The 23,354-nt window shown below is 42.8% G+C and overlaps 2 protein-coding genes across 4 annotated transcripts in view; both read right to left on the bottom strand.

The window, feature by feature from the left end:
- Positions 1 to 7,436: 7,436 nt before the first annotated feature.
- B3GNT6 (UDP-GlcNAc:betaGal beta-1,3-N-acetylglucosaminyltransferase 6) lies at positions 7,437 to 15,162 on the bottom strand. The gene is made up of 2 exons (XM_079103990.1): positions 12,224 to 15,162; positions 7,437 to 8,847 (listed from the first exon to the last, which is right to left on the bottom strand). Exon 2 carries the CDS (start codon positions 8,845 to 8,847, stop codon positions 7,702 to 7,704), a length of 1,146 nt encoding a protein of 381 aa, XP_078960116.1. The 5' UTR covers positions 12,224 to 15,162; the 3' UTR covers positions 7,437 to 7,701.
- A 3,950-nt stretch (positions 15,163 to 19,112) lies between these two features.
- ACER3 (alkaline ceramidase 3) overlaps positions 19,113 to 23,354 on the bottom strand; it is a 178,707-nt gene continuing 174,465 nt past the window's right edge. For all 3 annotated transcript variants that reach the window (XM_079103994.1, XM_079103995.1, XM_079103996.1), the window contains 2 exons: positions 22,048 to 22,093; positions 19,113 to 21,565 (listed from right to left, as the gene is read on the bottom strand). In XM_079103994.1, coding sequence (XP_078960120.1) covers positions 21,512 to 21,565; positions 22,048 to 22,093 — 100 coding nt within the window. In that variant the 3' untranslated portion in view covers positions 19,113 to 21,511. The remainder of the gene's footprint in view (positions 21,566 to 22,047; positions 22,094 to 23,354) is intronic.

The following is a 23,354-nucleotide window of genomic DNA, read 5'->3' as shown; positions in this document are numbered from 1 at the left end:
ATTGATCTACCTGTCTATTTTGGTGCCAATACCATGCCGTTTTTGTTACTATTGCTTTGTAGTATAGTTGAAGTTCTGGTATTGCGATACCCCCTGTTTCATTCTTCCTGCTAAGGATTGCTTTAGCTATTCTGGGTTTCTTATTCTTCCAGATGAATCATGATTGCTTGCTCTATTTCTGTGAGGTACGTCATTGGGATATTAATTGGAATTGCATTGAATCTGTATAGCACTTTTGGTAGTATGGCCATTTTGACAATATTAATTCTGCCTATCCAAGAACATGGGAGATCTTTCCATCTTCTAAGGTCTTCCTTAATTTCTTTCTTCAGTGTTTTGTAGTTTTCATTGTAGAAATCTTTTACCTCTTTGGTTAGATTGATACCCAAGTATTTTATTTTTTTTTTTGAGGTTATTGCAAATGGAGTTGTTTTCCTCATTTTGCTTTCAGCTGTTTCATCGCTTGTGTATAAAAATGCTGTAGATTTATGCGTGTTGATTTTATAGCCTGTTATTTTGCTGAATTCATTGATGAGGTCTAGAAGTTTTCTGGAGGAGGTTTTTGGATCCTCTAAATATAGAATCATGTCATCCGCAAATAGTGACAGCTTAAGTTCCTCTTTTCCTATTCGTATCCCTTTGATTTCTTTAGTCCGCCTAATTGCTCTGGCTAGAGTTTTGAGGACAATGTTGAATAGAAGTGGTGAAAGAGGACATCCCTGTCTTGTTCCTGTTTTTAAAGGGAATGGTTTCAGTTTTTCTCCATTAAGAATGATGTTGGCCATGGGCTTAGCATAAATAGCCTTTACAATGTTCAGGTATGTTCCTACTATCCCTATTTTTTCTAGTGTTTTCAGCATGAAGGGGTGTTGTATATTGTCAAATGCTTTTCCTGCGTCAATTGAAATAACCATATGATTCTTATCCTTAAGTCTATTGACATGATGGATTACGTTTATTGATTTATGGATGTTAAACCATCCTTGCATTCCAGGAATGAACCCCACTTGATCGTGGTGCACAATTTTCTTAATATGTTTTTGGATACGGTTTGCCAATATTTTGTTAAGGATCTTAGCATCTATATTCATCAAGGATATTGGTCTAAAATTTTCTTTCCTTGATGTGTCTTTGCCTGGTTTGGGTATGAGGGTGGTATTAGCTTCATAGAATGAATTCAGTAGGGTACCCTCCTTTTCTATTTCCTGGAATACTTTGAGAAGTATTGGAATGAGTTCTTCTTTGAAGGTCTTGTAGAACTCGGCTGAGAATCTGTCTGGTCCTGGGCTTTTCTTGGATGGTAGATTTTTAAGGGCTTCTTCTATTTCATTGCTTGATATTGATCTGTTTAAATCATGTATGTCCTCCTGGTTCAGTTTGGGAGGAGCATATGTCTCTAGAAATTTGTCAATGTCTTCGGTACTTTCTATTTTGTTGGAATACAGATTTTCAAAGTAGCTTCTCATTATGTTCTGTATCTCAGTGGTGTCTGTTGTGATATTTCCTTTTGCATTATGTATTTTAGTGAGTCTTCTCTCTCCTTCTCTTTGTTAGTGTGGCTAAGGGTTTATCTATTTTGTTTACTTTCTCAAAGAACCAACTTTTTGTTATGTCAATTTTTTGAATAGTTTCTTTGGTTTCAATTTCATCGATTTCAGCTCTGATTTTAATTATTTCCTGTCTTCTACTACTTTTGCTGTTATTCTGTTCTTCTTTTTCTAGGTCTTTGAGCTGTAATGTTAGGTCATTTAGTTGTTGACTTTTCATTCTTTTCTGGAATGCGCTCCATGCAATGAATTTTCCTCTTAGTACCGCTTTCATAGTGTCCCAGAGATTTTGATATGTTGTATCATCATTCTCATTGACCTCTAAGAATTTTTTAATCTCCTCCCTGATGTTTTTTGTTATCCGTGTTTCATTCAATAGCATATTATTTAGTCTCCAAGTGTTGGAGTAATTTCCTTTTTTTACTATGTCATTGATTTCTATTCTCAGTCCATTATGATCTGATAGAACACAAGGCAGTATCTCTATTTTTTTGCATTTCCTAAGGGCTGCTTTGTGGCATAACATATGGTCTATTTTTGAGAAGGTTCCATGTGCTGCTGAGAAGAAAATGTATCCGCTCGTTGATGGATGGAATATTCTATATATGTCTATTAAGTCTAGGTTATTGATTGTGTTATTGAGTTCTATGGTTTCTTTGGTTGGATTTTATTTGGAAGATCTATCAAGTGGTGACAGCGGTGCGTTAAAGTCGCCCAGAATTATTGTGTTGTGGTCTATGTGATTCTTAAAATTGAGAAGGATTTGTTTGATGTACAGTGATGCACCATTGTTTGGGGCATAAATATTTACTATTGTTATGTCTTCCTGATTTATGTTTCCCTTAAGCAGTATGAAATGTCCTTCTTTATCCCTTCTGACTAACTTTGGCTTGAAGTCCACTTTATCTGATATAAGGATGGAAACCCCCGCTTTTTTACTGGGTCCATGTGCATGGTAGGTTTTTTCCCATCCTTTCACCTTTAGTCTGTGGATGTCTCTTTCTATGAGATGAGTCTCTTGCAGGCAGCATATTGTTGGGTCTTTCTTTTTAATCCATTCTGCCAGTCTATGTCTTTTGATTGATGAGTTTAGGCCATTAACATTCAGGGTTATTATTGAGAAATGATTTGTATTCCCAGTCATTTGGCTTATTTTTGGTTTTTAAGTTGGCTTGGTTTCTCCTTTGAGTGGTTTTTCTCTAAGGTAGTTCCTCCCTTTGCTGACCTCCATTGTTGTTTTTCATTTCCTCCTCATGGAATATTTTGTTGAGAACATTCTGTAGTGCAGGCTTTCTATTTGTAAATTCTTTTAACTTTTGTTTATCATGGAAGGATTTTATTTCATCTTCAAATCTGAAGGTTAGTTTTGCTGGGTATAGGATTCTTGGTTGGCAACCATGTTCTTTCAGAGTTTGAAATATGTTGGTCCAGGCCCTTCTAGCTTTTAGAGTCTGGGTTGAGAAGTCGGCTGCTATCCGTATTGGTCTCCCCCTATATGTAATCTGATGTTTTTCCTTTCCGGCCTTCAAAATCCTATCTTTATTTTGAATGTTAGGCATTTTCATTATAATGTGCCTTGGTGTGGATCTGTTGTGATTCTGTGCATTTGGTGTTCTGTAAGCCTCTTGTATTTGATTTTCCATTTCATTCTTCAGGTTTGGGAAATTTTCTGATATTATTTCATTGAATAGGTTGTTCATTCCTTTGGTTTGTATGTCTGTGCCTTCCTCAATCCCAATAATTCTTAAATTTGGTCTTTTCATGATGTCCCATAGTTCTTGGAGATTCTGTTCATGATTTCTTACCATCTTCTCTGTTTGGGCAACTTTATTTTCAAGATTAAATATTTTGTCTTCATTGTCTGAGGTTCTGTCTTCCAAGTGGTCTAGTCTGTTGGTGATGCTTTCCATTGAGTTTTTTATTTGGTTTATTGTCTCCTTCATTTCAAGGATTTCTGTTTGGTTTTTTTTGAGAATCTCTATCTCTTTGTTGAAATGATCTTTTGCTTCCTGCAGGTGCTCTTTCAGCTTATTGGTATTATCATTCATTGCCTGCAATTGCTCTCTTATCTCATCCTTTGCTTCGCAAATCATCTTAATCATGCATAACCTGAAGTCCTTTTCTGACATTTCTTCTAACATACTGTCATTGGATTCTATTACTATAGAATCTAGATTTGTTTGGATCATATTCTTCCCTTGTTTTTTCATGTTGTTCATGTATCTTCCCCTCTAGCACTGCAATCTGGGGGTATTGCAGATTTCCCCCTATAGGCTTATAGTAGCCCTATAGATTTCCAAAACCTTTTCTTTAAGGGGAGATCAATATTAGCAGTGCCCAAACCAGACACTATGCAATCCTAGACCAAATAGCCCCTATGGGGACAATAACATCATGTAAATAAGGGAGAAAGCGACTCTGAGGGAATAGGTAAACAGAAGGAAAAGAAAGTAAGAAAAGTAAAGAAATAAAAACTTAAATTTTTTTTAAAAAGGAGAAAAAAGAAAATGTACTGTATAATAGTCGTATACTAATGAAACCTCCCAGTGTTCAGTAGCCCGATGTATGAGAGGTACCTGAGAATGAGCTTCAAGCCTCCAGCAGGCGTCTCAGGATGGGATTTGCCCCACCCGAAGATCGGTGCTAAGGCTTCCAGGATTATCCAAGATGGCTGCTCTGGCTTCGAAATATGTTGGCAAATGGGGAGCTGCAGCTCAGGGGTGGACGTAGTCAGCTGGAGGTCCTGGAGACAGAATGCAGTTGGTCCGGCAGGGGTCCTGGAGGTCCGGTGTGTTTGGTGTGGTTGTGGGATCCTGGAGGCCGGGTGCAATCCGTCGGTCTGGGGTCCCGGTGATAGGGCGCAGTCAGTTGGTCTGGGGGTCCTGGTGGCAGGGAGCAGTCAGTTGATGTGAGGGCCCCAGAGGCAGGGAGTGATTGGTCGGGCTGAGGGATCCTGGAGACGGAACTCGGTCAGTCTGGCCAGGGGTCCTACGGGGCCTGGCTGTTGTCTCAAAATGGCAGCAGCCACGTGTAATCAAACCTGCAGGTACTGCAACAGTGAACTTCCAGGCAACAGCAGGCAGCTGGTTTTCCACTGGTGGTCCGCGGTCAGTCTGCTGGCAGCTGTTGGACTATCTGGAGGTGAACCTTGAGCGTTGGGTGATGGATAGGGGTAAGGTAGGCGATGGACAGGCGAGAGGCAGGCAAATGGCCGGATGTTGAATTTTTTTAAAGCTAACTCTCTCTCTCTCTCTTTCTCTCTTTAAAATTGCAAACTGTTTTTGGATGTTGAATTTTATCAAAACTTTCCCAGAGCATCTCAGATAGATGCTCATTTTTCTCTTGATGTGACTGATCACAGAAGTATCTTCCTGTGTTATCAATTGTGATTCCCCCACCCTTGGGGATCAAACCTGGACCTCCAGAGGGCAAGCTCTGGTACCACTAACCTACACCCTCAGCCCATGATTGATCTTGTAATGCTAAACCCAACTGGACTTTCTGGGATACCCCCTTTTAATCCTGATACATTCTCCTTTAGTGCTGCATTTCGTTTGCTAGCGTTTTAATGTAAGGATTTTTACATCTGTGTTTGTGAGTGAGAAAGGCAGTTCCTTTTCCCTACTCGTGGAGTCCTTGGGAAGTTTGGGTGTCAGGTTTGACTCATGAAGGGAGTTGGGAATACTTTCTGGCGGGTTGAGGGCGTGTGACCTCAGGGAGTAGAGGTTGAGCTGACTGTCCTACCCAGCTGCAAGTCTAACGAGGGCGTCGGGAGCTCTGGCTTTTCATAGCCTTGTTCCGAACCCAAGTCACCTGAATTGCCCCCAGAGGTCTCAGCCCAGTTAACCAGCCTTGTGTCCTGTAGGCCTGGAGGGACAGAAGAGCCCGACAATCCCGTTTAGAATTGAGGGCAACGTCCAGGACCCATGGTGTGTGGGGCGCGCCCCCTGGCGGTCGCTGGGTGCATGAGTTTAGGGATCCGGGCAGGATGTGCAGGGCAGAGGCACCAGGCGACTCTGATCGCCAAGTGACGGTAGGCCATACGAGGGTTCTGTGGCCGTTTGGCCACCCCGGACCTGGACCACGCTAGGAACCCAGCTTCAGAGACGGACTGACCAGGATCCAGAATCACACAGCAGACTCATAACTGCAGCTTTCTGACACACCTAAGCCTTGAAGTTTCTGAATCTGAATTTTTACCACGGGTAAAATGGGGATAATCTCCCACCGGTTGGGGAAATGGGAGGAAATTATGGAAGCAATATTCAATTTCCAGAAGATTCTTATGCCTTCTGTCTTCAGATTTCTTGTTTTCTTGTCTCTCTAAAGTACTGAAGCAGGGAATTCAGGATTGATGACTCAGTTATCCAAAATGAGAGTCTGCAACAGAGAGGTCTGTGCGAAGGAAGCACAATACTTCACTCATTTTTGCTCGTTGTTTCATTAAGGCTCATTTATTCCATAAATATTTATTGGGCACAGTGATAGGTAGAATAATGGTTCCCTACATGTTCTTATTCCTGTGAAACCTATGCACGTTATTAGGTTACTTAGCAAAGGGAAGTGAGGTTGTAGATGGAGCAAAGGTTACTAATTAACTGCCTCTAAGATAAGAGAATCCTGAGCCATTCAGGTGGGTCCTGTGAAATCACTGTGTCTTTAAAAGTGAAAGAAATGGAGAATTTGCCTAGCATGCTCCAGGGCCTGGATTTGATACCTAGCACCAGGGGCAGGGGAGTGAAGGAGCGGGCAGAAGAGTTGGAGAGAGATTTGACTATGGAGGCAAAGAACAGACAGACACAGCATTGCTCTTGTTTGTTTGTTGTAGTTGTTTTTTGGTACTGGGGATTGAACCCAGGGGTGCTCTACCACTGAGCTACAGTCACAGCCCTTTTTATTTTTTATTTTGAGGCAAGATTTCTGTAGTTGCTCAGGACCTTATTAAATTGCTGAGGCTGGCCTTGAACTAGCTGTCAGTCTCCGAGTGGCTGGGGTTACAGGTGTGTACCACCACCCCTGATTTATGGCATCTTTTGATAAACAGAAACTCTAAATGATATAGTAGTCAAGTGTATTGTACTTTCTCCCCTTATCTTATGCATTCTCCCCCACAGCATCCAGGAGGGAATGCTGTCCTACCAACACCTTGATTTTAGCCTAGTGAGACGTGTGTTGGATGATAGAACTGTAGGACAATAAATGGGTGTAACTTTAAGCTGTCAGGTTTGTGGGATCTGCTACAGGAGCAAAAACAGTATTCTCACAGATACAGTTCACACCACAGAACAAATGAGCCCTCATTGGCTAGTTCCTTCATCCCTAAAGTACTTAGGAAATACTTGCTAAGTCCTGCTCATAAGCAAGGCCAGCAAGGGTCAAGTAAGTGGCTGTGGCTACTGTGGGTCCATGATTGGGGTTGGGGAGAGATCACTTGGATGGTGCCTCTTCCTCTTCTGACTGGGTCTCAGTTTCCACTTTGCACTGTGAGGCCTTTTTTGACGTCTCAAGGGCACCGGTATAGTGGGAGGAATGCTGCCAGATGCCCCTCAGTTCCAAGAGTAGACTGGCTTCTGGGAGCGGGGAGCCATCTGATGATCGTCAGCCCACCTCTGGCTTCACTCATTTTGAGGAGGAAACTCAACGAATATTTGTATCGCCCTTGACAGGTGAAATGGCTCCTGGCCCCCACACCTCCCTTGTTCCATTGTTCACGATGAGCAGAACGTGGGAGATGGGTACCCTGGAGGGCTTGCCGAGGAGCAACGGTGCTGGGCTTGGGAGGAGACACAGACATCCCTGACCCTGTGGTCCTCGATCTGACTGCACATTAGAATCACCCAGGGAACCAAGCCAAGCTAAACCAAACCAAACCAAACCAAACCAAACCAAACCAAACCAAACCAAACCAAACCAAACCAAAACCAAAACAACCACGTATATGTTTTGGGCCACTACAGACCAATCAGATCAGAAGCCCTGAAGATGGGGCCAGGAAAATATTCCAGGATGCCGTATTTTCCAGACCCCTCCCCCGCGTGATTTCAATGTCAACTTGGGATTCAGATTCAGCGGGACAGGACAGAATGTATGAGCAGGGAAGATGTGTTCTCATCACACGTGGAGGCCTTGGTGGCACAGCGCATCCTGTTCCGCCTCAGGAAACCCTGTGTCTCCGGCCACAGCTCAGCGCGGGGTTGTGCAGTGCCTTCCACATGAGCAGCATCTCGTAGGGCACGAAGCGGTGCACTAGCAGCAGCTCGCGGTACATGCAGGGGTCGAAGGAGAGCTTATGGGCGCCCGGCAGCTGCACGCCAAAGGGCCGGATGCCCTCGTGTCCGCTAGGCTGTAGACCCGCGCGCTGCAGGCACATGCCCATGTAGGCGTCGTCTATCGGGAAGAGAGGGGTGTGGCGTGCGGCGGTGCGCAGGGCCCGGGCCGTGTGGCTGGACAGGAGGAAGCCGCCGCCACTGCAGTACAATGGGTAGGCCTTCCCTGGGAAGAGCTGCGGGGGCACAAAGTACTTGCTCCAGCTTTCGCGGATGGGCACCGACCCGTCCATGAGCTGCCCGACGAAGAGGTGGCGGTCCGGCGACTGCGTCTCTAGGAAGCTAAGCACGTTGGGTGTGTGCACAAAGACGTCGTCGTCGCAGCTGAGCAGGAAGCGGGCAAGTGGGCAGCGCGCCACCAGCCAGTCGAGCAGGTGCACGTGCTTGAGCGTGAGGTTGAGGAAGGTGTCAGCGAAGGCCCACTGCAGCACGTCGCCGTGCTCGCGCGCCTCCAGGCCCACAAGCTGCGCGAGCTGCGGCGCCTGCGCCGCCTCCTCCGGCGCAGGGGTGCCCAGCAGGAAGAGGCGGCGCACTCGCCACGCTCTGTAGCTGCGCTCCTGTCCCCACGTGCGACGGATGAGCTCGCGCCGCTCATAGTTGGCAGGCGACGACTTCACCACCAGGAGCAGGAAGACCCCGCGGCTGCCGGCGCACTTGGCCGGCGCGTCCCAGAGGAGTGGGAAGTGGCGGCAGTGGCGGTACCGCAGGAAGTCTTGGATCCTCGCCGGCAGCTGCTGGAAGTCAGCTGTGCTGTTCGCGGAGGCATTGGCCACGCACGGGAGCCCCAGATAGAGCGCAGGGGGCTGTGCCGCAGCCGTGGGAGTGTCGCGACGGTTGGTCGGGCCCTTCCCCTTCTGTTCCTGCTGGGACCTTGGGACTTGGAGGAGCCACATGCGCAGTGCCAAGAAACTCACGCCCACCAGAAGGAAGGCCAGAGTCTTGGGATTCATGGATCTTCTGCAGGGAAAAGCCATCTGCGGGGATACCAAATCAGAGATGAGCGGCGAGTCTTCCACATTACCTGGGATGCCACTCTCCGCTGTGTTTCTCCCAGCACAAATCCCCAGCCCTTTCATTTTTCTTTTGGTACTGGGAATTGAACTCAGGGGAGCTTTACCACAGAGTTACATTCCTGGTCCTTTTTAAAAAGTATTGCTTATTTTTAGTTTTTATTTTGAAATCAGGGTCTTGAACTTGGGATCCTCTGCTTTGACCTCCTGGGTTGCTGGGATTACAGGCGTGCAGAGCCCTTTCTAAACTCTTCTCCTAAGATATAAAAAGGAGCCAAAATTCAATATTGCACTGAGGTATCTCGGATCTCTGACAGTCCAGAGCTTTCTTCTGACCTTCAGCTCTGTGTATCTCATTGCCTGGATTCACCCTGAAAGTCATCCAGGCCCGGCAGACTCATCATATCCAAAGTCAGTCTCCATCTTACAGCTGTGAATCTGTATCCTCAGTCAATGGTACCTCACTGCTTCAACCAGAAGCCCTGACTGTCTCCTCTGCCCTCCTCAGCTTACATTCAATCTCCACATCCTGTTGATTCTGCATCCTACACCTCTCATGTTTATTCCCTCCTCCCATTCCCTGTCCAGCCTGGATCTTTAATCTATTTCCCGCGTTGGGGCCAGTCAAGAAAGCACGAGGCCACCGCACTGAATTAGACAGAATTCAGGCTTCCCAACTTGGAACTGCATCATCAGAACAAGGCAGTTCAGATCTCTGGGTCAGGTGTTCTCATTTATAACACAGAGTGAGTAAATTCCCACCCTGTAGGGCTGTTGTGAGCATTAAGTGAGCATGAAGTGGCCACCGGATGACACCAATATTCTGACCGTTGGTCAGCCTCCAGTCCCACCTGTTTCTATTTCTACTTAGGATATTATGTGCTGTCTTCTAAACTTGTGAGGTCAGGGCCTGTTCTGCATGTAGCCTGCTCAGTGTGCCAGGGTGGGGTCTTCCTGAAGGCCTCCCAGGACAAATCCTGGATCATAGCAGTCTGTCCTGTTTTTAATTATGTCCTGTTGAACTCTCAGATGGAGTTCTGCCGTGCATGGGGCATTGCCACTTCCTTTTCCCCTCCTTTTTACTAGAGCATTGCAATTATGCAATAATTGTGGAATACATATTTGTACATGGACATAATAGAATAATATAATTTGGTCAATTTGGTTCCCCGGTACCTCCCCTTTCCCTCTCCTCCTCCCTCTCTGCCACCCCCTTCTTAAAACACACTCCTGTTTCAGACTTCACACTCTCTGGACTTTCCTCCTTCCTCTTTGATCATGTCTCAGGTCCCTTTCCTCAGTTCCCTGTCTAGTGACCTTTAGTACTGGGAGGTCTCCAGGGCTGTCTTAGACAAGCATTTCACCTTTGTTCAGCATGATCCCCTTCACTGTGTTGTTCAAGCCAAAAGCCTCGATGGACTCTCCCCTTTCCCACATCTCTGCACCAAGCCCAGTCATTTCTAACTTGTAAGTATTTCATCAACTACATCTTTCCATTCCCCCATCAACAGGCCAATGCATGCCAGCATCTCTTGCTGCAGTGACATAGCCTCCTGCATGGTCTTTCCTCCCACTTTCTCCCTTCAGCCTAACCCCCGGCTGCTGCCCAGTGGTCTCTGAACAGTGCAGATGTTTGTACCATTCCTCACACTCCTTTCCCCAGCTTCCCTGGGTGCCATGTGCCCTGACCATCAGCCAAGTTGAAGCCTGTATTTGCCAAGCCCCTTCCGACCCTGAAGCTTTTTCTTGCTCTTCACCTGCCTGGACTGACTATCTGGAGCCCTTGCCTACTCAGTGCCTTCTCATCTCTGGTCCAAGACAAGTGAGAGATCCTTCTGGATAGGTCAGTGTCACCAGTGAGCCCAAGCTAGAAATGCTAGCTATAGCTTTCTATGGTTCTTCACACACTGGAGTCCTGCTTCAGAGTTTGGTGCACCAAGAGAAGAGGGTCGAGATGAGCTATGTATGTTACCATTATAGTGCTCAGTGCAGAGTCCTGTGCCTGGCACATTTTGGGGCAGGGGATATGCATTTTTTTCAATGAATAAAGGAATTAAAAAATGAGTGAAAATAGAATTTGGAGTCCAAGCTCCTTTCAGTTTCCTCATCTGAAAAAATTGAGAAAGTGAATGCTCTTCTCTCAATGAAATACTAATTTTGTGGGTGCAAGAGTGCCTTACAAATACTAGTTAAAAATAATTAGGTATTGTTCTCCTACCTACCCCCATCTAACACCAAATCATTTCTAGAAAGACAGATATATCTCAGCTCAGCCTTAATGCAATACTGAATCTTGTTTTAAGGACATATGCGTTTACTTTGATAAACCTTACTCCGGAACCTGAATTGCAGCCAACTTTTGATATAAATGAGAAAAAGGTGTGGGGCCAGGCCCTGTTCCTGAGGGCAGTGCTGGCTCCCTCAGCTCTGTTCTTAGATGCTGTGCTGTGCAGCCCCCTGGCTTAGACTCGCTGGGCAGTGTTGGGTGTCCTCTGTGGTTCCTTTTGCTGGACTTGTTTCTCTAAGCACTCTTCAGATGCCCTGGAACCCTACGCCTTACTCTTTGCTGGTCCTGTTCCCTTGTCTCTTGGGACTCAGCTCCAGTACCACCTCCTTCAGACCACCTCCAAGTTAAGTCCAGGGCAACAGATCCTGTCTCCTTGCAGGTGCCAAAGTTGGTGGAAGAAGACAAATCTGCCATTTATTTGGCCCCTTTGAACTTCATTCAGGCTCCTATCTGTAGGAACTTAGGCAGGTTATTTAGCTCAGTGTCTCAGGATTATGAATTAATTTGTGCAGACCCGTGCTTGACATGAAGTAAGCATCATAGCCATGTTAGCAGCTGGCGAACACAGAAGTGCTTGTGGGCCGAGCAGATCATTTAGTTACGGGTCAAGGTCCAGCAGTCTCACACAGTATGGCATAAAGCTCCTTTGTCGTGCTCCTCTGCAGGTGTTTCCCACTCTGGTTACTGTTTTATGCTTTGTTATGCTATTCACTCTGCCTAGAATTCCTCTCTTTTCTGGGAACTATTTTGGTTACTCCCTTCACTGGTTTGATGCCCTTATGGCTGGACACAAATTCCTGGGCCACCCACCAGCACCCTACCACCCTGGGGTATTCACGGGGCAGTATTTGTACAGTAGATGGGGCAGGCAAAGAAACCTTGTGAAGCCCCAACCACTGGCGGCTGCTACACTGGACTCATGCAGTGCTGGGTCCTGGTTCCTTTCTCCTTGACCTCCCTCTGGTTCTTGCTTGGTGCTCTAAGGTGAAGGGAATGGGGAGAAGTAAAAAGGTACCTCCTTCCCAAAAGGAAGAAACCCAGGTCCCATCTTACCTTGCATGTTGAGAGAGAAGAAACAGACAGAAGCCATCCCCAGACTGGAGCTGATCCTTTGCCTCACGTACTGGGTTCCACCCCAAGGACTGTCTAAGTTCAATATCCTGGCCTTTGACCAATCCACACCATCCTTCCTCCTCCTCCTCAGAGGTAGGGCAGTCATAAGCTTCCTTTGCCAATGTGACTGCCTGCTTGCTTTTTTTTTTTTTTTGGTACTGGGGATTGAACTCAGGGGCACATGACCACTGAGCCATATCTCCAGTCTTATTTTGTATTTTTTAATTTAGAGACAGGGTCTCACTGAGTTGCTTAGCACCTCACTTTTGCTGAGATTGGCTTGGAATTTGAGATCCTCCTGTCTCAGCGTCCCAAGCTGCTGGGTGCCTGCTTGCTCTTTAAGCTTAGATTTAAGTCTTTTTTCTAGGGGACTCTTCTTGACCTTTCCACCCAGCAACTGCTGAATGCTCTCCAAGTAATGTAGACATGACTGTACTGAAACATTCTAGTGATGTGCTGTGTCAATCAGTTTTCCTTGCTAGATTGAGAGCCACTCTGGAGGGTGTGGGGCCTGTTCTGTTAATACAGGATGTGCTTTGAAATCTTTGTTGAATAGGTTGCGTATAAAATGTTCATATAGGAGGAGGTTTTTTTTTTTTTTTTTTTTTTTTAAACCAGGGATTGAATCCAGGGGCACTTAATCACTGAGCCACATCTTCAGCTCTTTTAAATAATTTAGAGACAGGGTCTCACTAAGTTGCTTTAGGTCCTTACTCAAAAGTTGTTGAGGATGACTTTGAGCTATCCTGCCTCAGCCTCCCAAGCTGCTGGGATTACAGGCATCTGCCATTGCACCCAGCTATAGGAGCACTTTTTAAACACAATTAATGACTTTTGAGTATAGTGATTTTTTTCGTGTGTGTGTGCTGGGCATCAAAACCAGAGCATGCTCTAAGCATGCTCTTATCACTGAGCTATACCCTAGCTCCTGAGTATTCTGAATTTGGCAAGTGGTCAAGGGTTCATCCCCTGACTTGAGTGTTTGGGACACGGGGATGAATCAAGATTCAGTCCTGATTCTCAAAGGGCTCACCATGTCTTGGGAGATGGGAGCCAGATACAAAATGATTATAAAATCATGTAACATACACAAAACGCAGAGACAGAAATGGAGGAGAGAGCCTGAATGAGCCAGGAAAGACTTCACATTAATTAGATCTGCACTCTATCAGGTATCTATTGCTCTGAACAAGGCATCCTACAACATCAATGGCTTGCCACTCACTGTCCATTATTTCTCAAGATTCTGTGTGTTCACTGGGAGGTTCTTGTGTTGGACCCACCTGGGATTGCTCATGTGGCTATCCCTATTCAGCCAATGATGAGCCCTGGGCTGTCTCAGCTGAGATGGCTGGCTCCACTCATGCTGTCATCCTAGGTTGCTTCATGGCATAATGGTCTCAGTGTTCCAAGGTGGGGAACTCTGGGCTCCAGGTCTTGCCCAAGGCCACTGCTACCATATTTTGTTGGCCAAAGTATCACAAGATCACACCAGCTTCAAGGGGTAGGGAGGAATTCCAAAGGTTCACAGGAATATGTGTCATGTGGGATTTGAGAGTGGTAAGGAGTTTCCCCAGCAGACTAGAAGAGGTGTAAACAGTGAGGGTGCACCGGGCAGCAGCAGAGGACGACGAAAGAGGACGCATCTACCTGGGAAACATTCGAGGTGTAGCGTGGTCAAAAGGGTAAACACTGGGGGTGAATGTGCAATAGATTAGAGTACCCTAAGAAGGGCCTTAAATGTCATCCCTGGAGTTTTAACCTGATCTTTTGAAAATTTCTGAAATTCATTTTAGCAATCCATTGTAGCAGCCCACACTGTAGGCAGGGACTCCAGAGTGGAAGTGGACCAGTGATCCAGGGGATTGGCGGGGTCTAGGCCTGACTGGGCAGGGCTGTCCAAATGGCAGGGGTGGGAATTCTCCCAGCTTGATGACTTCCTGATGTTCATTCTTCAGTTTCCTCCCACTTACCTGGAGGGCCTGGGTGGGTGTCTGGATGACAGAAGACTAGGGAGGATGAGTAGTGGGAGGAATGGGGAAGAAAGGGCGGAGCCACCCCAGACTATGCTACAGAAGAGCCCAGAGTAAGCTCATGAGACCTCTAAATCAAATGATGGGTGCCTCTATGTAGGATGTATGTGTGGCAGGGCAGCTTTAGGAGGGTATGTACTGTTCAGGGATAAACTCAGAGCCATCCTACATCCCAACTCCTTTTCAGTTATCACCTTCACAAAGCACAGATTGCTTTGTAAATCCACCTCTGTGTTCTGTCAGGCCAAGGTTCCTGGTTCACCTCTCGTCAGCACCCATCTGTTAATCTGGGCAAGCTGCCCCTCCCTGATACACAAAGGAAGGACTAGTTGGAGAATGAACCATATGGTCAGCAGTGACTGAAACTACGCATTCCGGTAGGCTTGGCTAGGAAAGCTAATATTTGAAAAGCAAACTGGCAAACTGGCAAGTTGTGAGAATTTCTAATTTGTTTTACATCTTGTAGATGGAACTTGGGTCACTGTCAAAGATGGAAACCATGGACACATGTGGCTTCCTGATATACCCACCCTTGTACTGTAAAGCTGGAAGGATCGTAGGTTTACTCTAGAGCTCCTGTAGCTGAGAACGCTACTGTTTATGAACAGTAGTTCATAAAGGTTTAAATATAAAATTGTTAGCTTTTAGCTTTGTAACTTAGGCTTGAAGTAGAAAGGTACTACAGTATAGTGTCAGGAGTCTAATGGCAAAAAGACCCAGCATAATTACTGAATGTCCTTCCCATCAAACAGATCACTACTGCCCTGTACTGCTCCCTTAACCAAATTAGCAAAAGGTATGTTTTCTGAGGTGCCACCTACCACAGCATGCATCTTGACAAGATGAGTACAGGCTAGTTTTTAGTCCCCACTGACCCTTCTCCTCAAGTTGGTGCCTCTGTGCAGTGCATGAACACTATGACTACACTGTACTTTTTGTAAATTTATAAATATTTTAAATATAAACCAGGTATAAAACATAACCAGAAGTCTTATTTGAAACAGTATCATTTAATACTTTCACCTTCAATAGGTAACGAGTGCTGAAATACAGCCTAGATTATAGATTAGATAAAAATACATTATTCTACTCTTTTCTAGAAAAAAGATTATGGCATTGGCAAATCAAATGGAAAAAAAAAAAAAAAAGAATGAGCAGATCTGAGATTACCTGGAAATGGTGAGTTCCTTTGTAAAGATTCAATACAATCAATATGTTTATTAAATAACAGCTAGCAGAGCAAACATCTGTAACAAATATGAAACTAGGCAACATTAACTTGAATGGGTTATCTGTTGATCATGGTGATGTCAGAAATATGAAAAGTATGGAAATGTTTGATTGTAAACAATGCCCAATTAATATATTAAACAGAAACTAATAGTTTTTAGTTCTTAAAAATAGGCTTGCTTATTCATTTGTATGCACATTAGCTCTAAAAAGAAGAGCCAACAAGAAAGCAGGACTAATTGTGGAAAGGACCTTGAACTTTTCTTTTTAGAAAATTAAAAAAAAAAAAAAAAAAGAATAAAAATGGTCAAAAGATCTCAACTTTCTGGAAGTCAACTCAAAAGCTGAATGCAACTAGCATTTTTGGAGTTTGCAGTATAAAATAGAATCACCTTTATTTTATATTTTAATCTTTTTGTAATATTGGGGATTAAACACAGGGCACTCTACCCCTGAGCCACATCCCCAGGTCTTTTAAATTTTACTTTGAGGCACAGTCTTGCTAAGTTGCTGAGTTTGAACTTGTGATCCTTCTGCCTCAGCCTCCCAAGTTGCTGGGATTACAGGTATGTGTCACCACACCTGGTTTAGAATTCCTTTTAAAAAGAAAACAAAATCATGAACCTTGCTTTTGGTAATTTTTCTCAGAGACTTAGGCACTTTGCAGCAGGCTGTTGCCAATCTAGTAAAACTGATATGAAATAGTTTTATGGTGTAAATATTAAACAGAAGACCTATGATTACATTTAATAGAGAAGTAAGTAGAATTGGAAATGCATGGAATATTTTCATTCTGACAAGTACACACTAGAATTATCTTGTAGAGAAGTACTGTCGGGTGGTACTACGGTGCCTCCACATTCCACACTGCTCATTTGCTGATGGTCCAGAGCAGGGGAGGCAAACTTCCAGAGCCTGAGCCCAAAAAAATGCAGTTTCTGTCTTATATTCTTTCTTTCTGTTTAAACAATGCTCATTATGTAAGTGCCATTCCTGCCTTTCAGGTCACACTATTACAGACTGGATTTGGTCTATGGGCTGCAGTTTGCCTGCTCTATAGTCTTTTATAACATAATACATTTTTATCATTTTACTTTAGGTGCAGATGATCTCACAATGAACTATATATACACATGCTTAAAAGATTTCTCTAATAAATGTGCTCTGCTGTATCCTTAGAATTAATTCTGTAAACTCAATTTTAAAGTGATGATTTGCAGATGTGACAATTGCCAGAAAAGTTTCAGAAACTTTATGACAATTCTGTGAACATTACTAATGACTAAATCTAGTTCAAGTATCAACGTTGTGCTATTACAAACAACAAAGCAGGTCACAATGAGCACAGCACACAGCATGACCTGTGGTTGAGTGCTATAATACTGACAGCTGCCAAGTGAAAAAAATGGGGGAACCTTAGGACATCTGTAGACCTGTAACAGAATTTCTTGTTTGGGTTTTGGGATTTTCTAGTATGAAATATGGTGATCAATTTTTTTTTTTTTATTTGGGGTGGGTACTGGGGATTGAACCTGGGGTGATTTATCACTAAGTCACATCCCCGAGTCCTTTTTATCTTTTGTTTTAGACAGGGTCTGAAGTTGCTTAGGGCCTCACTAAATTGCTGAAGCTGGCTTTGAACTTTCAATATTGCCTTAGTCTCCCAAGTTGCTGGGATTACAGGCATTCACCACTGTGCCTGGCTGATCAACTTTTCTACACCAGCTGACAATCTAAACAGAGTAATTTACTGGACTTAATGATGAATGAAGACCTCAAGAAACAGATATTTGCAGTGCACTGAAATGGGGCCAGTACTGCTTAGCTTTTATTCCAAATGGTTGACTATTTATCAACAACAGCAGGAATTCTGTAGCTGAACAATACTGCTTAAAACTCTATAGTGACGTTTTCTCCTTTGCTGCTCTACCTATCAGGAAAGAACTATGCTTTGGTGGGATTTGTTGTTCCTCATACTTTCTACTTGTCCTTCAATAATGTCAAGGTCTCATACCTAAGGCAAAAGTTAGAGTCCAAAGTCAGAGTTAATCTTCAATGTGAATGTCAAGTAAAGTAGTATCCTTACTTGGGTCTACGCAACTGACTGGGCTGAGAGTTTTGGAGAAATGGTTGAGTCCAGTGGCTTGCTCACATAACCTCAGCAACCCAGCAACTCCCCCATGTGGAACTACAATTAGATGTTGAGAACAGAAAAAGGTGTTTCCTGTTCTTAAAGGAAGTGCAACAGTTTAAAAACCAGCATTGAAACTTTCCAGTTAGATAGATGTGATAACATGAATCCTTTTTTTCCCTTTTCTTTTTTATTTTTCTGTACCAGGAACTGAACCCGGGGTGCTTAACCACTAAGCCACATCCCCACCCTTTTAACATTTAGAGTCAGGATCTCCCTAAGTTCTCAGGGCCTCAATAAATTTCCGAGGTTGGCTTTGAACTCACCATCCTCCTGCCTTAGCTTCCTGAGCCGCAGGGATCATGGGAGTGTACTTGGTTTCCCTTTTCATTTTATAGCTCCCTTCATAAAGGGGTTTAAATACACTTCACCAAATTTTAGTTGTTGTTTGCAAATGGTTAGAGCACAGTGAGTAAGTTGTATTTTTAGACATTGAAAAACAAGATGAAGTGATCAAACTAATTATATTATACCATTGATACATGGCACAAAATGTAAGACAGAGGTAGATCTGCAAATAGCCACATAGTTGCCACTTCCAATTGTAACTGATTCTCTATGAAACCTCAGATTTACACAAATGTTTATCCAGCCCACAATATATACCACAGGCCAGAAAAATTTGCTGTCATGTAAATGTGGGGTTGGGAGTTAATGCTGTCAATTTTAGCAATAAATAATTGTTTTCAGGAGCAAAGTAATATGGAACTTACAGAACACATAAGAAAACCTTAAGTTTTTAGACACTTTTAGGGGCATTGGCTAAATTCAGAAGGTGCTGGTATTACAACAGAACTTATAGTCATCTAGAGATTTCATGCACTGTGCACTGAAGTTTTTGGTCTCTTAATTTTCTTTGACTCACATCTCTTCACACCTCACTCTCCTCAGTATATGAAAAATCCTCTATGTAGAGAAAGTTCAGATCATCCTGGAATTTTGCATTATGTCTAAATCATAACACCTGATCTACTTCCATTAAACCGAATACCATTATTTTGGTTCTCACTTGAAGATTATTCAAAACAAATGATCGTAGGGTTAATCATCACCATATCATAAAGATAAATGAGATCCCTCCAGGTTGTGGGGACATTCATGGAAGTGCCAAGGTGGGGAGAGGCCAAGTGCTCAATCAGATTAACACAAACACTTTTCACTTAGTTTTCCTTAAAACAAAAAAAGTCAAATTGCTTTCAATTTTCTAAAGAGAAAATGGCAACACAAGATCTTCAAATGAGCAAAATGCTTCTTTCATGTCCTCACCAAGTATTAACATTTTCTAAAATGTAATTTGCTCTGAGCTCACAGATGAGCACCTTTCACATTAGGTGATATGCAAACATACCATTATTTGCTCAGTAGGGAACAGGTGTTTGTACGTTTGTATGCTCTACTTAATAGGAAGTTTTCTAAGCAAATGAAGGGAAGGGAGTGTGAGTGGGGTAGGCCTCCAACCCTGTAATGTCTACCCAAATTCCAAGAAGGATAAAAATAAAGCCATTGAAATAAAGGTGATTTAACATTTGCATACAATTTGGCACGGATACAAAGCACTGAGTGTGTCACTTGTTGCTGATAAGGCAGCCACTGTGTGAGGAACAAACTGACGTGGAAAATTAAAAAGTCAGTTAAAGGGCCTGGCTTTTCTCTCTGCTTTCTGCTCAACACATATAAAATATCTTATGTGCAGCTTTCATGCTGTCTATCCTCACAAAATAAAGTTTTTTTGAAGAATTGGCTAGTCTTACAAGTCATCCACCGATGCAGATGCCTCTACAGTGAGATGCTGGACAATTTATTCAAGTGACCAATGGTGGTGGCTGAATTGAACATTCAACAAATGGCTCTAAATGGCCCAGTTTTGGGGTTCCCTCTTAATCTGACTTTATGACTGCAGAACCTCATTCTTGCAGTGTTAGCAAAAGTCACGAAGGATGTGCTTTTGTTCTCATACACGGATTCTTCATATAGAAGAATATTTGAGCAGTACAAAAATATAACGGTATAAAACTAATTATTTATGAAGTGATAGCCCAAGGTAGTTGGAGGTGAATGTAGCCAGAAGTTAGAATCTTGTGGCAAAAGAAAAGTTTTATGGACTGCACTGGAACTACTTAGTTTTACATCCTCCTAAATACTTCCAAGGTACTCTCAGATTTATGTTTTGGCAGGTATTATTCTTGCTACAGAAGTAGATGGGGGAGAAAAAATTAGGTGGAAGTATCTGCCCAGTGGCATGTGGCTATGCTAAGGGAAGGAAAATAGTACTTGGGCTAAAACTAAGGCCAGTAGGTGAAGACAACAATTTTTGGCTTTAAATATGTATCAAGGTTACTTATTCGATACTGGAAAAAAGTGTTTTCAACTTTGCAGAAGAGAAAAACCAAATTTTCTTTTAAGCCACAGCTCAAGATGTAATCATTAGACATTAAATATCTGCTCCCACATTTTTTGATCATGAAAAGTGATTCAGTTTGTTATATATTCAAATCCAAATTATAATTAGTTGACTTACAATGAGATTTTACTGCTCTTTCTTAGCATTCTAATCTTTGGATGTTCTATAAGTATACTTCAAATGAAATAATTTTCATCTAATTCATTCAAATACATTAAGCATCTACTCAATAGCAGATGGAAATTTAATCTGTAAACTCTGCAGTGTAGCTATTAACAGTTCTATTTTATTGTTGAAGAAACTCGCTTTAAAAAGAGACTTGTCCCTTATAGCTCTTTTCCTCAAAAAAATGAAGGAGCAGATATTTTCAATGAACTTTATGTAAATAGAATGCTGACCATTTAACCTCTAGTTAACTTGACATTCTTCCCTGGGCATAACTATAGCCTCTCTGAGAACTGGAGAATACTGCATAAGGCAAAAGGTCAGAATTTTATGACATTCCACGATAACTTCAAATAAGTTATGCTTAGAGGATGGGACATGGGCGGGCCAGAGCACCAATCATATTTGCCTAGCCATAAAAACAGACAGAATTTAAAGGTCTGCAAAGATCGAAGGAAACAGAGCAACCACCTTTAACTGAGGAGCAGCATTCAGTCGGTGTCCTGGTGGAGTTTCAGAAAGGATACAAGATGACCTGCCAATTTTGACAGGTCCAGGGACATCCCAGAGCTCATGGTAAATCCTGGGAGGTGACAAGTATTTAACACACTGGCAAATATGAATTTGCTTATTCCATCTGACTAGCACCGAGACGGACAGTGAAAACTACCTAGAATCCAACAGTTAGCTATTCCCCCCTCCCCATCTTGGAAAATCATTCATGAGGTTAGTATGACAATAATATAAATCAAGGCTGACATAGCTAAGTGCTGTGTCACAGCTGACCATCTGGATATAGGGTTTGCCAGTCCTAACTAACTATTTTCATTATTTAATCAAATATTAAGAAAGGTATAATTCACATGCAACTCTGTCAAAAAGAAAAAAGGTTAATTTCCTATGACCAGCACAAACTGTTAACCTGTTAAGAAAAACCCAATTTCCCCAGCATTCTAGAATATAAATACATATCTGTTTCTTTATAAACATCTTAGGATGAGGATGAGGAGGACAAATGAGATAAAGCCAGGAGCTAACACCCCACAGGTGCCTTCCTCATCCTCCCTGTGGCTGCAGCATTAAATAGAAAGTCACTCCTCTGTTGTGATGGTCATGATGTATTTGAATATGTAGATCTTTAGATATCTCTTATTTATCCAATCAGGTCTATGGTAAGTGGTTTTTGTTTTAGTGGTGGAATAATCTCATCAGTACTTCCTGAGAGGTTCAAACATGATCACTGGCCAGATTCCGAAGAGAAACTGTGGAAACAAGTTAGAACAAAACAAGAGAAGATAAGATTGTTCCATGTTATTCCCCAAAAAGAATGAGAAAGAACCCACAGGGCTCAGACTACAGTGCATGATAGGTTGCTAGTGACTGTTCTGATATGGTAGCCTGAGCACCGCATATTCTTCCAGATCTCATAAATAATTTTCATTTAATTCATTCAAATGTATTAAGCATCTACTTAATAGTGGATGGGCATTTAATCTGTAAATACTGCAGCCTAGCTATTAATAGCTCCATTTTATTATTGAAGAAACTGGCTTAAAAAAGACTTGCCCAAGATCGTGTATAATAAACTGAAGGCTTAAAGCCAATGTCTTTTGATTTCAAGGCCAGTGCTCCACTACTTTTCCATGCCCCTCTTTTCTTCTCCTACATCCATCCCATCCTCCTAATACCCTCCCCCTCAACACACATGCACATACCACCTCCCACCCCCAAGACATGGACTTACTTTCACTTTTGGTCTGTGTCTCAGGTAAAGTGTTCTAGTGTATAAACTGGAAGAAAAGGGGATGGGAAAGCTCTTAATAATAATTTTTAATTCATGTATAAACTGGAAGAAAAGGGGATGGGAAAGCTCTTAATAATTTTTAATTCATGAACTCGTTTGCTGACAAAGTTAACCATACTGCCTTTGTGTATACAAAGAAAAAAAAAAAAAAACACTGGCATATCTAACACTTGGCAAGATGCTAAGGAAGACAGAGAAATGATTAACTTGTATATAATGACATCAGAATGTTTGTAGTTCAGTAGTGGGTATCCCACTAATGCTTGAAATGATTCATATCACAATTAACTGTTCCATATTTTTTTGCCCCCCCCCCCCCCCCCAGGACTGGGGCTTGAACCCAGGGGCACTCTACCACTGGGCTATATTTCCATCCTTTTTTTTTTTTTTTTGTACCAGGGATGGAACCCAGGGATGCTTAACCACTGAGCCACATCCCCAGCCCCTTTTGTATTTTATTTTGAGACAGGGTCTTCCTAAGTTGCTTAAGGTCTTGCTAAATTGCTGAGGCTGAGGCTGGCTTTGAATTTGCAATCCTACTGCCTAAGCCTTCTGAGCCACTGGGATTACAGACATGTGCCACCCACCTGGCTCCTCAACCCTTTTTATTTTTTATTTTGAAGTATTTTTATTCAGATGCTTCAGTTAGTGAGGTACCCCTATACCCCAAATTTCCATATAACTAAAACTTAAACATCTAAGCTTCTTTTAATTATTTAGAATGAAGTGTCTCTAAAACATTTTTCCTGCCTTTAAAAAAAAAATGATAGTAAGAGGGTTGGGGATGTTGTTTAATGACAGAGAGCTTTCCTACAATGTGAGAGGTGTCCTGGGTTTGACCCCCAGCACTAAAAAAAAAAAAAAAAAAAAAAAATTAAACAATTTAAACATTAATAGATAACAAAAGAAAAAAAAAAATGAACTCAAAACCCTGCCACCTACTTGGGAGGTTGAGGCAGGAGGAGCTCAAGTTTAAGGCCAGACTGGGCTAATAGTGAGACCCTGACTCAAAGGGTTGGGGATATAGCTCAGTGGTAGAGCACTAGCCTAGCATGTGTGAGGAGCCCTGTAATGCAAAAAAAGCAAAAAAGATCGTGTCACCAAATCTAGTCGTTACTTTTATTTTTCTACATTCACTTTTTTCCCATATGCAATATAATTTTTCCACAGGTTTAACAATTTTATAAGTTATGAATTTGTTTGTTTCACTTAAATATTAGATTTTTCTTCCTTCCTCCCTCCCTCCC

Source organism: Sciurus vulgaris (genome assembly GCF_902686455.1).
Source record: "Sciurus vulgaris genome assembly, chromosome: 11".
Lineage (NCBI taxonomy): Eukaryota > Metazoa > Chordata > Mammalia > Rodentia > Sciuridae > Sciurus > Sciurus vulgaris.
The sequence above is the reverse complement of the archived record's forward strand: the minus strand, read 5'-3'. Positions and strand labels throughout refer to the sequence as shown.

What these genes read in the sequence shown, in the direction of transcription:
- B3GNT6 (XM_079103990.1), bottom strand. Translation starts at nt 8,847, where the DNA reads ATGGCTTTTCCCTGCAGAAGATCCATGAATCCCAAGACTCTGGCCTTC.